The 16,593-nt window shown below is 45.0% G+C and overlaps 2 protein-coding genes across 2 annotated transcripts in view; both read left to right on the forward strand.

The window, feature by feature from the left end:
• Positions 1–385: 385 nt before the first annotated feature.
• The window catches only part of LOC140418062 (uncharacterized), a gene marked incomplete at its 5' end in the record, with an annotated part of 122,606 nt that continues 106,398 nt past the window's right edge, over positions 386–16,593 (forward strand). The window contains one exon of the mRNA XM_072501489.1: positions 386–1,537. Within this exon, the coding sequence (XP_072357590.1) occupies positions 386–1,537 (1,152 nt within the window). The remainder of the gene's footprint in view (positions 1,538–16,593) is intronic.
• Positions 9,329–16,389, forward strand: LOC140422488 (uncharacterized). The gene is made up of 2 exons (XM_072507511.1): positions 9,329–9,415; positions 11,770–16,389. Exon 2 carries the CDS (start codon positions 12,116–12,118, stop codon positions 12,788–12,790), a length of 675 nt encoding a protein of 224 aa, XP_072363612.1. The 5' UTR covers positions 9,329–9,415; positions 11,770–12,115; the 3' UTR covers positions 12,791–16,389.

A 16,593-nucleotide genomic window follows, 5' to 3' on the forward strand; every position in this document is an offset into this window, starting at 1 on the left:
ACTGTCGTTCCCCTCAGGATACCTTCTCCAAAATGAGGAGAAGAAAAGTCACTTTTGTAAATTGTTTTTACAGGATATTAGAAGAGGAGGAATTGCAGACAGGAATCTCAAATATCGCGTCTCAATCTGACTGAGTCTCTCAATTCCTTGGAACTGAGTATCACCAGACTTTGAATCGAGAAGGAGAAATGTTTGTCTTTTCTGTCGGCTTCAAAACATCAGTGTGACTGGAAAAGCCCCGAGACACACACACCCGAGTGAGAGTGTTCCAGAGCACTGACTGTGGAAAGAGCTTTAACCAGTTACGCAGCCTGAAAAAACATCACACCATTCACAGTGGGAGAGACGTTACACGTGTTCTGTGTGTGGACGAGGCTTCAACTGATCGACAAACCTGGAGGGACACGAGGAGACTCCCACCCTGGAGAAACGGTGGAAATGTGGGGACTGTGGGAAGGGATTCAGGGTTCCATCTGCACTGGAAGCTCATCGGCGCAGTCACACTGGGGAGAGGCCGTTCATCTGCTCTGTGTGTGCGAAGGGGTTCATTCAGTTATCCGCCCTGCAGAAACACCAGCGAGTTCACACTGGGGAGAGGCCGTTCACCTGCTCTGTGTGTGGGAAGGGATTCATTCAATCATCCGACCTGCGGACCCACCAGCGGGTTCACACTGGAGAGAGGCCGTTCATCTGCTCTCAGTGTGAGAAGGGATTCACTACTTTAAGGAGCCTGCAGATTCACCAGCGAGTTCACACTGGGGAGAGGCCGTTCACCTGCTCTGTGTGTGAGAAGGGATTCACTCAATCATCCGACCTGCGGACACACCAGCGACTTCACACTGGGGAGAGGCCGTTCATCTGCTCTCAGTGTGAGAAGGGATTTGCTCAGTTATCCAACCTGCGGATACATCAGCGAGTTCACACTGGGGAGAGGCCGTTCACCTGCTCTCGGTGTGAGAAGGGATTCGCTCAGTTATCTAACCTGCGGACACATCAGCGAGTTCACACTGGGGAGAGGCCGTTCACCTGCTCTCAGTGTGAGAAGGGATTCACTCAATCATCCGAACTGCGGACACACCAGCGAGTTCACACTGGGGAGCGGCCGTTCATCTGCTCTCAGTGTGAGAAGGGATTCACTCAGTTATCCAACCTGCGGATACATCAGCGGGTTCACACCGGGGAGAGGCCATTCACCTGCTCTCAGTGTGAGAAGGGATTCGCTCAGTTATCCAACCTGCGGACACATCAGCGAGTTCACACTGGGGAGAGGCCGTTCACCTGCTATCAGTGTGGGAAGGGATTCACTCAATCATCCGACCTGCGGACACACCAGCGAGTTCACACTGGGGAGAGGCCGTTCACCTGCTCTCAGTGCGGGAAGGGATTCACTACTTCATCGAGCCTGCGGATACACCAGCGAGTTCACACTGGGGAGAAGCCGTTCACCTGCTCTCAATGTGAGAAGGGATTCACTCGGTTATCCCACCTGCAGAGACACCAGCGAGTTCACACAGGGGAGAAGGCGTTAACCTGCTCTTAGTAAGGGAAGGGATTCAGATATCCATACACCCTGCGGGAACCCTAGCGAGTTCACACCTGGAAGAAGCCATTCACCTGCTCTGAGCAGGGGAGACATTCAATGATCCGGAGACACCAGCGAGTTAATTCTGGGGAGAGACCATTCATCTGCTCTCAATGTGGGGAGGGGTTTTGTGATTCATCACACCTGTTGTGACTCCAACAAGTTCACAATAAATTACAGATGTTGGCTCCGTTATTGTTTCTGCTCTCAGTGACATCCAGGACTGCATTTTGTTCATTCTGACATCTGGTGAATGGTGATGATTGGAGGGCTTCTTTCTGCTGGACCGGCCGGTCTAACACCGCTGCCTCCGGTGGGCTGACCATTTTTGAGGTTAGTTGCGATTACCTGGTTCCAAGTTTGACGAGGAGCACAGAATAAAAAGGTGTTTGCACGTTGGAAGATATTTAGTTCCCAAAGCAGCCATGTTGCCATGAAGATGGGCTATGGTGATTACATCGTTCTTATGTCTAATTTATCTGGGTGTTTCTCGCATCTTTGTATCATTGGAACATAGGAGCAGGAATTGGCCATTCAGCCCGTCGAGCCTGCTCCACCGTTCAATATGATCATGGCTGATCATCCACTTCAATGTCTTTTCCCCACACTATCCCCATATCCCTTTGTGTTATTGGGATTTAGAAATCTGTCAGTCTCTGCTTTAAACACACTCAGTGACTGAGCTCCCACAGCCCTCTGGGGTAGAGAATTCCAAAGATTCACAACTTGTAGATTTCTATTGATCAAATGATTGCCCTGTTCTATTCCCGTATCTATGTCAGTTTATTTCCCTCAAAAGCCCATCCAATTTCCTTTTGGAAACATTCCACCATCTCCGCTTCTACCCCCCTCCTCGGAAGTGGGTTTCAGGTAATTCCCAAATACTGCCAAACTCTGGTTCAAGTCTAAGATTTTCTTCAAATGTAAACAGGAATCAAAGGGCAAAGAAGGAGGCCATTAAGCCCACCATTCCCATGCTAGCTCTTTGAATGAACAATCTAATTGGTCCCTTCACCCTGCAAGTTTATTTTCCTGCAGAATTTTTCCAGTTCCTATTTGAAAGTTACAGCAGAATTCACTTCCTGCACCATTGTCAGGCAGTGAATCCCAAATCACAACAAGTCATTCTGTTTTAAATCAAATACTTTCATGAGATACTGTGTTTGGATTTTCACAGGGTATTTGAAATGAAGTGAAAGACATGGTTGTTACATAAAATCAAGTCTCAATCTTTATGAGTGATCTTCGTGAGTGGACCGAGTGTGATATATCCAAGTTTGGGGACTAGTTCTAAAAATAAATTACATTTATTACAGTGGCACAATGGCATAGTAGTTAGCACTGTTGCCTCACAGCACCAGGGGTCCATGTTCCATTCTGACCTTGGTCACTGTCTGTGTGTGGTTTGTATATTCTCCCCATGTCTGTGTGGGTTTCCTCCCACAGTCCTAAAATGTATGGGTTAGGGGGATTGGCCCTGATAAATTGCCCCCCGGTGTCCAGGGGTCTGCAGGTTAGGTTATGGGTGAGTGGATATGGGTAGAGTGCTCTTTTGAAGGGTTGGTGCCGACTCGATGGGCTGAATGACCTCCTTCTGCACGCAAGGGATTCTATATCTATTTCTATAACATCTTTCGTGACCACACAATCTCCTAAAACTTTTTACAGCCTTTGAAATACTTTTGAAGTGCAGTCACTGTTGTAATGTTGGAAATTCTGGGTATGCCTCATTAATAATATTTCTTTTTAAAAATCAATCACTCATCCAACTTCCCTGTTATAAGTAACAAGGTTAAGGAAGCCATGTTAAACTCTGAAACGTGACTGGATCTTTATTTTAAAAATTCATTCTGTATAAACCAAATTGTTTCTCGAAACTGATGAATAAGGCAAAATTGTTTAAAACAACAAATTGTTCCAGAATTTTGTAAAGCTACATGGTATCATATCCTGCCAAAGTCTGGCTCAAGTCTAAGACTCATTGTTCAATCCAATCAAAGTCAATAAGAAAGAAAGTGGTTGTCTTCCACAAGACTGTCTCTTTGAACCTGTGTATCTTGTATTAACCAAATATATTAATTAAAGATTACTGTATTAATTAGCAACCAATCAGTAACAGATGACTGATTAAGTAATGAGCCTTAATTGAGTGACAATTAAATAATCAAAAGTGAATCAGTAGTTATCGCAAGAGACTGAGGTTTATTTGCTGTAAAAATGTAAAAGCTTAATTGCTGTGTATGTAAAATATGTGCAATCATGATAAATGTACTGGCAAGAGAGACCTTCAAGCTCTGATTAGCCTCAACATTTGAAACTGTATGAATAAGGGATTGTATAGAATCAGATAAAGGGATAGTATGAAACAGTTCTATTGTATTCCTGTCTGAGATAATGAGAGAATGTGGTGTCAGTAATTTGGGATCCAATTAAATTAATCCAGTGACCAAATTGACCAATGGCCATGTTACAACTGGCCCAACTCTGACGTGAGGTAATGGTCACTTTGGGGATAAAAGTAGAGATTCTGAAGGTCTTCCTTGCTGGCCAAGTACTAAAGATTCCCAAGGCCGAGTTCCAAGGAAATTACTGTCAAAGAAGGAGCCAGACTCCCGAGGATGAATTCCACAAGAATTACTGTCAAAGAAGGAGCCAGAGAGGGTTACGCTTCTACAGACTGATCACCCACATGAAGTTGTAAAAGTCAATGTCTTACAGTTTCTTTGAATAAACTTTTTAATTTAATATCAAGCAAATTCTATCTTTGTCTTAATTGCCTTGTCTGAACCAAAGTGAATATATGAAATGGTAGGTTGGGTGTGGCTGAAATCAATAAAGTTCCAGATAATAAGATCAGACAACAGAAATCTTCAATTTAACAACTTGCATTTCTATAGCATCTTTCACAACCACAGGACGTCGCAAAGTGCTTTACAGCCAATGAAGTACCTTTGAAGTATAGTCACTGTTGCAATGTAGGAACCGCAGCAGCCAATTTACACACAGCAAGATCCCACACACAGCAATGTGATAATGAGCAGATGATCTTTTTAGTGATGTTGATTGAGGGGTAAATATTGACCAGGACACCGGGGATAACTCCCTTGCTCTTCTTCAAAATAGTGAGTGTGGGAACTTTTACACCCACCTGAGTGGGGCAGACAAGGCCTCAGTTTAATATCTTATTTGAAAGAAGGCTGTGCAGACTCCTTCAGTGCTGGGACCCGGAATGTTTGATGTTATTCTTGTCCTCGGGTCCCTGAACTGGGATTTGAACCAACAACCTTCTGACTCAGAGGTGAGAGAGCTGCCCACTGAGCCATGGCTGACACTATCGACAATGCAAAGTTAGAAAGGGAAAGTCACCCGTTAAAAACTCCCACCCTTTGTCTCCCCTCTCACCCACTTTCCCTAAAGTACATCAATGTGACATGAAAAGGGGTGGCACGGTAATAATAGAAACCCCAGTATAAATAACATGGATTTGATTGGCAAATGTTGATGTCTGGGTTTAGAGCCACAAGTTTCGACTTCCCATTTGAGCCACGGGCACCTTTCTGTGTCTATTGCTCTTGTCAATGACAGCCAGGAGACGGAGCTGAGGCTGAATTTAGCTGAGAATAACAGGGCTTGCGCACCAGTTGGGAAACTGCCATGGACGTCGCACTAATAGAGAGACAGGAAGGTGCTGGAGGACTGACTGGGAAATGGGCCTCCAACCAATTAGTATATCGGTCACTCGAAGCTAAAGATAACTCCATCTCTTTAAATACATATCCAGGGAAGAGGCTGCAATGAAATCTGTCCCTTTTAACCTGCACAAAAGCAGGAGGCTCAGATTCACAGGTTGGAGGAGGAGCCCATTTGGCCCATCATGCCCCTGCTATCTCTTTGGAAGGACTGACTGATTCATCCAACTGCTCTGCTCTTTCCCCACAGCCCTGCAAATTCTTACCTTTCAAGTATTTACCCATTGGAAAGATACTACTGAATCAGCTTTCAGGCAGATCAGAACAGCTCGCTGTGTCAAAAAATAAAATCTCATCTACCCCACTGGCTCCTTTGTCAATTACCTTGGAGCAGTCACTTTCAAATCGAGCGGCACGACTTGAGGATGGGTCCTGGGCGGGTATTGGGAAGGTCGTGCCGTGGGCATTCCGGATCATGGAAATTGGTGCTCAACGGCGCAACCGCTTTTAGAATGCCAGCTGTTCCCCGCATGCGTGCCCCCTCAGCAGTGTGCAGGCCCGGAGCCCAGCAGGGTAGAACGCAGCCTCCTGATGTCAATGCGCTGACCCAGGAGCAGATTTTTTTTTTAATAGCTGGAGTCTTCTGCCTGGAGTGGTGGCAGACAGCAGGCCACACTGACATCACGTGCTCTAGGCGCGCAAGAGTGATTCCTCCATTTTGAGTTCCAGGGCCTCTGGTGAACAACCCATGAAGAAGAAGCTGCGAACAGGAACAAAGCAGCATAAAGATGATTACTTGAGGGATGCGTTATTCATTGTACCACTGCAAATCAGGATTCAAAGTGTGTTATATGCAGGGAAGCACTGGGAAATGAAAGTTTAAAACCCTCAAAACTTCAAAGACATTTGAAGACGAAACATGGCGAGTTTGAGGATAAATGTCTTTATTTTTTTCAATGGATGCAGTGAGATCTTAAATCATCAGCTGAAGTCATTGTCAGGAACGTAACATTGAATAACAAAGCAAGTGAGATTGTGAGGAGCAAGCAGACTCACCTGTCACATTAAAGGTCAGTGAAAATGGTGGGTCACGAAGGTTGGCCAGTGAGGGTCACATAGGTCAGCCGATGTGGCTCGCAAAGATTGGCTGACGTGGGTCGCAAAGTTCGGCCGATGTGGGTCGCGAAGGTCGACCGGTTGGCAAAAATGGGTACTCAGTTAAAACGTTTGAAAAACACCGCCTTAGAGTGGCTCACTTTCTGTTAAAGAGTCTGTCACTCCCTCTTACCCGCTATCCTTAATGTGCATCGGTCTAATCAAGAAAAGTCAACAAAAATCAAATATTTTTCCTGATAAAAGTTTATTAATGAAACTGAACATGGTTATAAAAAGCAGAAAATGAGTTGAGGCTCAAAGACAGCCAGAGTAAAAGGATATTTACAATGTTCTGGACCCAAATGGTTTCTCTTTGGCTCCCCAAATGATTTCTCTTTGGCTCCTCTGTTAGCTGTTCCTGTGACTCCCCACTTTTGGCACCAGGGCACATTCAGCCTGTTTGGGGATCGATGAGTCTGGAAGCTCTACGTGTTTAGGTTTGGTGATGTCAGTACATTGTAGTCACTAAAAAGAGTGGTGAATCCATGGAAAATAGTTGGAGTCAGCCACTTTATCATAATTGGCTGTTAGACTTCACCTCATTAACGCATTTTTGTAATTAATTTGTACTGTACATAAGCTCGGTGATTAAATATATTCAATAGCATCTCCCTTTAAGTGTCAGATACTCTAATGTAGCTTTAGACTTGTATAACAGCTTTCAGGGCCACTGGATTTCTCAATGCACTTTCCAGCTAATGATGAACTTTCTGAGGTGTAGTCACTGTTGTGTAGGAAACGTGGCAGCAAATTTAGGCAAAACAAGATAGGAACACAGGAACAGGAGAATGCCATTCAGCTCTTTGAACCTGCTGCCCAATTCGATAAGATTATTGCTACTCTGGCTGAGACTTTCCTGTCTCACCCCCATAACCCTTGTCTCCTCTGTCAATAATCTGTCGAACTCTGCCTTGAATATATTCAATGACCCAGCCCCCACTGCTCTCTGATGAAGAGAATTCCAGACTAAACACCCTCTGTGAGAAAAACATTCTCCTCAATCTCCGTCTGAATAGTGGATCTCATATTGATAAACTGTATCCCCTAGTTCTAGTCTCTCTCATATTTGGAAACATCTTCCTAATTTCCACCCTATTAAATCACCTCAGAATTGTAAATGTTTCTATAATATTACTCTCCTTCCTCTGAACTCTAGTGACTAAGGACCTATCATGTTCCACCTTTCTGCATAAGAGAAGCCCTTCATCCTGAGAATGAGTCGAGTGAACCTTCTCTGAACTGCTGCGAACACAATTATATCTTTGTGTTTCAAACAAAGTGAAGAATTAGTGCACAATATTCCAGATGTGGTCTCACCAAGGCCCTGCACAGCTGTAACTTTCATTCCCCTTGTGGGAAACACTAATATTCCAGTTGTTTTCCTAATCACTTAATGTACCTTCATATTAACATTTTGTGATTCCTGTACCAGGACACACAGATCCCTCTGTAATACTGAGTATTGAAATCTCTCTCAATTTAAATAGAATTGTGTTTCTCTATTCTTCTTGCCGAAGTGAACACATTCAAATTCTATTCCATCTGCAAATTGTTGCCCACTCACCTAACCTGTCTGTATCTGTTTGTAGTCTCCTTACAACCTATTGACAGTTAACAAACAGCAATAGGATAATAATGATCTGTTTTAGTGATGTTTATTGAGGGATATATATTGACCAGGACACCTGGGATAACTCCCCTGCTCTTCTTCAAAAAGAATGATGTGGGATATTTTATATTCACCAAAGGAGGAAAATGGGACCACAGTTTCACACATCATTTGAAAGATGGCACCTCAAAAGAGCAGCACTCCCTCAGCACTGCACTAGAGGACAGCCGTGGTTTTGTTCTCCAGTCCTGATTGAGAAATGAACCCAGAACCTTTGGAACTGAGAGGCAGGAGTGTTATCCGCTGAGCCCTGACTGACGGTGAAGGTGAAGAAGACTGGGAGGAAACATATGTGGAGCATCAAAACCATCACAGACCAGGTGGACCTTATGGCATGTTTATTTGATGTCCATTCTATGTCATTTCAATCAGGTTGGAATTGTTGATTTCACACCAATGGATTTGTTTGGGAGCGATGCTGAAAGTGAACTGTTTTATTGTAAAATAATTTCAGCTGAGAGTCCCTGAATGAATGTGGAGAGATCACAAACAGCAGTTCTTAAAAAGACACTGATCACCCAGCAATCAGCAGACCCAACTGAACTACAGGAAGGACATGACACAGGGTGTGCAATTCAAATTTGGTTCATTTGAGCTAAATCCAGAACTTTAAACTCCATCTCAGTTACAGGCGTCTCTAACATCAGCAAAAATAAGCCCCAACCTTCAGCATCAATAAGATTTGGTACAGCAACAACAGCAGAATCACTCTTTGTCTCAAACAATAAATCTGTGTCCCCAATCTCTACCTCCTCCCTACTGGTTGTAACACTACTTCATCCCACTATCCTCCTCCTGCTTTTCCCCCAATTCTCCTCCCCTGAAGGTGCTGACTCTCGGGTTCAGTTTCACTCACACCTATTCCCTCCCCAATATGTCACCCAGGTGACTAAATCTTTACACCTGAAGTTAACAAACTGTTCTGCAAAGGGAGACGTCACAAACAAATCCAGTGACTTTGTGTCAGGGTTGGGTCACTGCTCCCTCCCGCTGCCCCACTCTTGATGCCAGTCCCAGGAGTTTGGAGACTGGGCTCCACATGAGTAATGGCGGCCGCGGCTCCCACAATTCCCCGCACTGGAGAAAGGCTCTATCCGCCGCGTGGGTAGGCGGCCCGGGACTGCGCATGTGCAAGAGTGAGGGGCAGCTGCGCATGTGCGGAGAAGAGTCAACACCCTGATCTTCCTGCTGAAGTGTTGACCAATGGGAAAAATTGGAGGACCGGAAGGACTCTGGTTCTCCAGTCAATCAGTGCGCCGGATTTGTATGAATGAAAATTGAGCTTCACAGACGGAAACTGTCTCCTGTCTCCAAACATCTGTGAGTAACACACTTTATTTTCTCTCCCTTTTCATTTCTTTTCTCATTCTGACCTTTACTTGGTGACTTGCAGCAACTGAAGGGAAAGGAAGTGAATCCAGGGAGGGTGCAGACTCTGCAAAGCTTGGCCCAGGTCTCTCTCTCTCTCTCTCTCTTAAAGACATTGACATCCTTTGCTCCCTCAGCTTGACACATTTATTTGTCTGGTTAAAAGGATGGTCTCTTTCCCAATGTTCACAATTAAAGGGCTGGTTTCCCCAGGAGATGGCTGACATTTAAAGGGTCAGTAAATTAATATCGGACAGAGATATGCCTAGTGTGAAATAATACAGATTCGATATATTGATGGTTCTGTAATAAAGTACATTTAATATTATTTCTAGTTGTGTAATATTGTACTGTAGAGGGCAGCATGGTGGTGCAGTGGTTAGCACTGGGGACCCTGGTTCGGTCCCAGCCCTGGGTCACTTTCCATGTGGAGTTTGCACATTCTCCCGCGTCTGCGTGGGTCTCACCCCCATAAACCCAGAAAGATGTGCAGGATAGGTGAATTGACCATGCTAAATTAGCCCTTGATTGGAAAAAAATTAATCGGGTACTCTGAATTTAATTTTTTTTAAATACATATATTGTACTGTAGCTACATTATATATTTCCAATCATCTCTTTCCTCGGAGGGTTGTTTGTCTCTGGATTTCTCTTCCACTGGGATCAGTGGAATTGAATATTTTCAAGGATGAGTTCTACCAATTTCTGATTGACAAGGGAGTCGAGGGTTTTGGGGAATAGGCAGGAAAATTAAGAATTCTCTACCCCAGAAGAGTGTGGAACCTCAGTCATTAAGGATTTGCAAGATAGAGATTGATAGGTTTCTAGATATTACAGATATCAAGGGATATAGGGCATTGTGGGGAAATGGTGCTTATGTAGATCAGCCAATGATGTCATTGAATGGCTGAGCTGGTCTGAAGGGATGAATAGCCGATTGCAGCTCCTATTTCTTTTTTAAAAAAAATATATTTATTAAAGTTTTTTAACACAATATTTCTCCCTTACAAACAATAACCCCCCCCCCCCCCCCAACGTAACAAAAAAAACCCCGAGAAATCGCGCAGAGCAAGATATATACATGGCAAGATGATATATTTACACAGCTTTGTACACTGGCCCTCATTTGTACGTGCCAGTTTCCCCAACCCTTCATGTTATCTCTTGCTCATCCACCCTCCCTGGCAGTCCCCCCTTCCCCCCCCCCCCCCCTCCCAAGACGTCTCCCCCCCCCCCCGCCCCTCTTCCCCCCTTCCCCCCCCCCCCCCAAGGTTGCTGCTGCTGCTGCTGACCGACCTTCCTTTAACGCTCCGCGAGATAGTCTAGGAACGGTTGCCACCGCCTGTAGAATCCCTTAGCAGACCCTCTCAAGGCGAACTTAATCCTCTCCAACTTTATGAACCCAGCCATATCATTTATCCAGGCCTCCGGGCTGGGAGGCTTCGCCTCCCTCCACATTAGCAAGATCCTTCGCCAGGCTACTAGGGACGCAAAGGCCAGAATGCCGTCCTCTTTCGCCTCCTGCACTCCCGGTTCGTCCACTACTCCAAATATTGCTAGCCCCCAGCCTGGCTTGACCCGGACTTTCACCACCTGAGATATTGCTCCCGCCACTCCTCTCCAGAGCCCCTCCAGTGCCGGGCATGACCAAAACATATGGGCATGGTTCGCCAGACTCCATGAGCACCTTCCACATCTGTCCTCTACCCCAAAGAACCTACTCATCCTCGCCCCCGTCAAGTGCGCTCTGTAGACCACCTTAAATTGTATCAGGCTGAGCCTGGCACACGAGGAGGAGGAATTAACCCTACCTAGGGCATCAGCCCACAGACCTTCCTCGATCTCCTCCCCTAGCTCCTCCTCCCATTTACCCTTCAACTCTTCTGCCAGCGCTTCCCCCTCTTCTTTCAACTCCTGGTGTATTTCCGACACCTTGCCCTCCCCGACCCATACACCCGAGATCACCCTATCTTGAACTTCTTGTGCCGGGAGCAACAGGAATTCCCTCACCTGTCACCTCACAAAAGCCCTCACCTGCTGCAGCTCCTATTTCTTATGAACCTCTCAGTCCGAGAGATGAAGTGGTCAGTGTGGATGTATTGATCAGCCTGAATCAGCACCTTAAGAAGAATTGGGAGGGTAAATATTAGATACAGCAGAATGAGAATGGAGGGAGAGTGTGTGGGATGGAGATTTACAGCTTTTGGGGAATGCGAGAGGAAAGAATGTTTCATAGAAATTAAATTGTCTGTTCTGAATTTCTGCCCTGTACTAAATGTGATGTCTGTTGTGAATTCTACTTGCAGGATATTAGAAAAGGAGGGATTACAGACAGACATCTCAAATCAAAAGTCCAGATCTCTCAGAGTCACTCGATTATTAGGTTTGTGACGATCAACAGCCTCATAATCTGGAAGGAGAAATGTTTGTCTGCTTCAAAATATTTCAGACATCAGTGTGACTGGAAAGCACTGCGACACACAGGCAGCTGAGTGAGAGTGTTCCAGTGCACTGACTGTGGAAAGAGCTTTAACCGGTTTCACAGCCTGAATAGTCATCGTACCATTCACAGCGGGGAGAAATCATCCACATGTGAGTGGTAAAGGCTTCAACTGCTTGCCCAATCTGGAGAGACACTCTGGCAAGCGCACCATGGAGAAACTGTGGAAATGTGGGGATTGTGAGAAGAGATACAATGCACCATCAGTGCTGGAAGCTCATCGACGCAGTCACACCGGGGAGAGGCCATTCACCTGCTTTCAATGTGGGACGGGATTCATTCTGCAATCCCACCTGCACAGACATCAGCGAATTCACACTGGGGAAAAGCCGTTCACCTGCTCTCAGTGTGGGAAGGGGTTCAGTGATTCAACCACTCTGCAGAGACACCAGCGAGTTCACACTGGGGAAAAGCCATTCACCTGCTCTCAATGTAGGAAGAGATTTGCTCAGTTATCCAGCCGGTGGACACACCAACGGGTTCACACTGGGGAGAATCCATTCACCTGCTCTCAGTGTGGGACCGGATTCACTCTGCAATCCCACCTGCACAGACGTCAGCGAATTCACGCTGGGGAAAAGCCGTTCACCTGCTCTCAGTGTGGGAAGAGATTCAGTGATTCATACACTCTGCAGAGACACCAGCGAGTTCACACTGGGGAGAAGCCATTCACCTGCTCTCAGTGTGGGAAAGGATTTACTCAGTTATCCCACCTGCAGAAACACCAGCGAGTTCACACTGGGGAGAAACCATTCACCTGCTCTCAGTGTGGGAGGGGATTTTGTGATTCATCGCACCTGCGGAGACACCAACAAGTTCACAAGTGATTACAGGGGTTGGATTCTGCTGATTTTGTTTCTGCTCTCATTTACATCCAGGACTGCATTTCGTTCATCTGACAGTTGGACAATGGGGATGGTCGGAACTTTTCTTTCTGCTGGACTGACCGGTCTGACTAATTTGCCTCCAGTGGGCTGATGCTTTTTGGGCCTTGTTGCGATTTTGGCTTCAAATTGCACATGGATCACAGAGTGAAAGGGGTCTGGAAGTTCGAAGATAATTATTTCTCATTTCTGTTTGGAAACCCCCAAAGCATGCCATGTTGCCATGAAGATGGCATTGGTGTTTACATGGTTCTTTTGTCTAATTTATCTGGATGTTTCTTACAGAAGGAAACTATCGGTGTGAGAGGTACTTTGTCTGAGGTGGACTGAGAAACTACATTAAATGGTATGTTCCGAGATAGGCAGTAGCTAATATTTAAGGAATTATTACATATTGACCAAGGGGTCAGTTAGCACAGCTAGCTGGACGGCCGGTTCGTGATGCGGCACAATGCCAACAGCGTGGCTTCAATCCCCCGAGCGGCTTTGGTTATCCATGAAGGCCCAGCCTTGTCAACATTGCCCCTCAACTGAGGTGTGGTGACCCTCAATTTAAATCACCACCAGTCAGCTCTCTCTCTCTCAAAGGGGAGAGCAGCCGATGATCTTTTGGGAATTTTAGCGACTTTAAATTCAAATATTTACATCAAATATAGATTCCTTTCAGAAACAAATATCAAACAGGAAAAGTGATGCAAGTGTGGCTACATGAAAGTTAAAGATTCCTTTTGATCAAAGGAAGGGACCCATAAACTGGACAAAATAGTAGTAAGTCTGAAGTTTCAGGGGCAGCACGGCGGCACAGTGGTTAGCATTGCTGCCTCATAGCGCCGAGGTCCCAGGTTCGATACCGGTTCTGGGTCACTATCTGTGTGGAGTTTGCACATTCTCCCGTGTTTCCGTGGGTTTCGTCCCCACAACCCAAAGATGTGCAGGGTAGGAGGATTGGCCAAGCTAAATTACCCTTTAATTGGAAAAGTGAATTGGGGACTCTAACTTTAAAAATAAAAATCCTGAGATTTCGGAACTTGTTTAGAATTCAGCAAAGGAGGACCAAGAAACTGATAAAGGTAAAATAGAATATGAGAGCAAACTGGCGATAAACATAAAAACCGACTGGAAAAGCTCCTATAGGAATGTGAAAAGGAAAAGATTAGCAAAGACCAATGTGGGTCCATTCCAGACAGAGACAGGAGAGTTTATAATGGGGAATAAGGAAATGGCAGAGAAACTAAACAATGTGTCTGCCGTCATGGAGGAAGACACATTAATTGTCCCAAAAACACTAGGGAACCAAGGGACTAGTGAGCACAAGGGACTGAAAGAGGTTAGAATTGGTGAAAAAGTAGTACTGGAGACATTAATGTGGCTGAAAGTTAATAAATCCCCAAAAGCTGCTGCTCTACATCCCAGAGTGTTGAAAGAGGTCGCTGGAGAGATAGTGGATACATTGGTGATCATCACAAATGGGGCTGATTTAGCACAGGGCTAAAGAGCTGGCTTTTAAAGCAGACCAAGGCAGGCCAGCAGCATGGTTCAATTCCCGTACCAGCCTCCCTGAACAGGTGCCGGAATGTGGCGACTAGGAGCTTTTCACAGTAACTTCATTTGAAGCCTACTTGTGACAATAAGTGATTTTCATTTCATTTCATTTTCATTTCATTCATTCAAAATTCGATAGATTCTGGAATGGTTCCTGCAGATTGGAAGGTGGTAAATGTAACCCCAATATTAAAGGAGGGAGAGAGAAAACGGGGAACCACAGACCCATTAGCCTGACATCAGTAGGAGGGAAAATGCTACAATCTATTATAAAGGATGTGATAAGACACAAATTACGAGCAGCAGTAGGCCACCCGGCCCCTCGAATGGCCTACTGCTGCCCCATTTCATCTGATCGTAGTATTTTTGTGAATCTTTGTTGCACCTTCTCCAAGGCCTCGATTTCCTTTTTCTAAATGGCGATCACAAATGTTTACAGTACTGCCTGTGTAATCTAACCCTGGTTCTAAACAAGTTTAACGTATTGAACAATTCTAACCCTCAAAAATTGAACCTTATTTTGGGGCCCCACACTTTAGGACAGATGTGAAGTTCTCAGAGAGGGTGCAGAGGAGATTTATGAGAATGGCACCTGGGATGAGCAACGTCAGTTAATTGGAGAGACTGGAGCAGATGAAATTTCTCTCTATAGATCTATCCCTTTTCATTTGTATCCCTCAGGTGCCCCTCCGACTTCCTTTGGGAAACATTCCAATGTCTCTGCTTCGAATCCACTCGTAGGAAGTGGATTCCTGGTATTTACCACTTTTCTTTAAGTGCAAATGCGGCTCAGAATGCACAGAGGGAGCCCAATCCACCCCTTATGCCTATGCTGACTCTGAATATTATACATAACAAGGTCAAGGAAGCCATTTTAAACTCGACTATGTGACAGGAACTTTATTTCAAAAGGTAACACTGTATCAACCTAAATGCTTGAATAAGCTGCATAGCAACAGAAATTGTTTAAACTAAGAATTTATTTTATCATTTTGATCAGCTACACAATATTATGTTTTGTCCAATCTGGCATCAAGTATAAGGCAGATACTTCAGTCCAATCACGATGAGTAAGAAAGAAAGCTATTGTCTTCCAAACTTGTCTTTTTGAATCAGTGGATCTTGTAGTAACCAAATGTATTAATTAAAGATTACTGTACTAATTAGCTACCTGTCAGTAACAGATGATTAAGTACTGACCTTAATTGAGCTACAATTAATGAATCAGTAATTATAGTAAAAGACTGAGTTTTATTTGCTGTAAACAAAGAAAACCTTATTTGCTGTGTATGTAAAGAATGTGCAATGAAGTGAGTGGCATGGTGGTGCAGTGGTTAGCACTACTGCCTCACGGTGCTGAAGACCCGGGTTCGATCCCCGCTCCGGGTCACTGTCTGCATGGGTCTCACCCCCACAACCCAAAAGATGTGCAGGGTAGGTGGATTTGCCACGCTAAACTGTCCCTTCATTGGAAAAAATGAATTGGATACTCTAAATTTATTATAAAAAAGAATGTGCAATGAGGATAAATGTACTGGCAAGAGAGACCTCCAAGCTCTGATTAGTGTCAACATTTGAAACTGTCTGAATAAGGGATTGTATAGAATCAGATAAAGGGATAATAAGAAACAGTTCTATTGTATTCTTGTCTGAGATAATGAGAGAAGGTGGTGTCCGTAATTGGGGATCCAATTAAAATAATCCAGTGACCAAATTATTATTTTTTTTTTAATGTTTTTTATTGTATTTTTGAACAGAGTATATTTTGCCGTTACGTACACAGGATATGATATATCTATATATATGTAAGCAGGCACCCGTTTGTGCCGGCGAGGCACTTCCGGAGGGCAATCCTCGAGTAGGTCTGGTGCCGGTGTTGCCTCTCCCGGTCGGATTTTGCCGCCGTTGTCTTCACGTGCACGCTGCTGCTTCAGCCGGCCCTCCCATCCTCCACCTGTGTTCTCCTTTTTCTCTGTTCCTGTGGATGTAAAGTTGGTTAATGTTTCCCAGCCTCCCCCCCCCCCCCCCCCCACCTCCACCTCCCTGGCTCTCCTCTATTGTTCCCTGTCTCTTCCCCCCCCCCCCCCGTGGTTCACCTTTCCTTCCTCTTAGAATGAGTTGCCCCCCTCCCGTTCTATCTCCCCCTCTCATGCTTTGGCTATCCAGTGACCAAATTGACTAATTGTCATGTTACAACAGGCCCA

Source organism: Scyliorhinus torazame, chromosome 5, assembly GCF_047496885.1.
Source record: "Scyliorhinus torazame isolate Kashiwa2021f chromosome 5, sScyTor2.1, whole genome shotgun sequence".
NCBI classification, from domain to species: domain Eukaryota; kingdom Metazoa; phylum Chordata; class Chondrichthyes; order Carcharhiniformes; family Scyliorhinidae; genus Scyliorhinus; species Scyliorhinus torazame.

Excerpts from the sequence above, each read along its gene's own strand:
- LOC140422488 (XM_072507511.1), top strand. The coding sequence starts at position 12,116 with ATGGAGAAACTGTGGAAATGTGGGGATTGTGAGAAGAGATACAATGCA.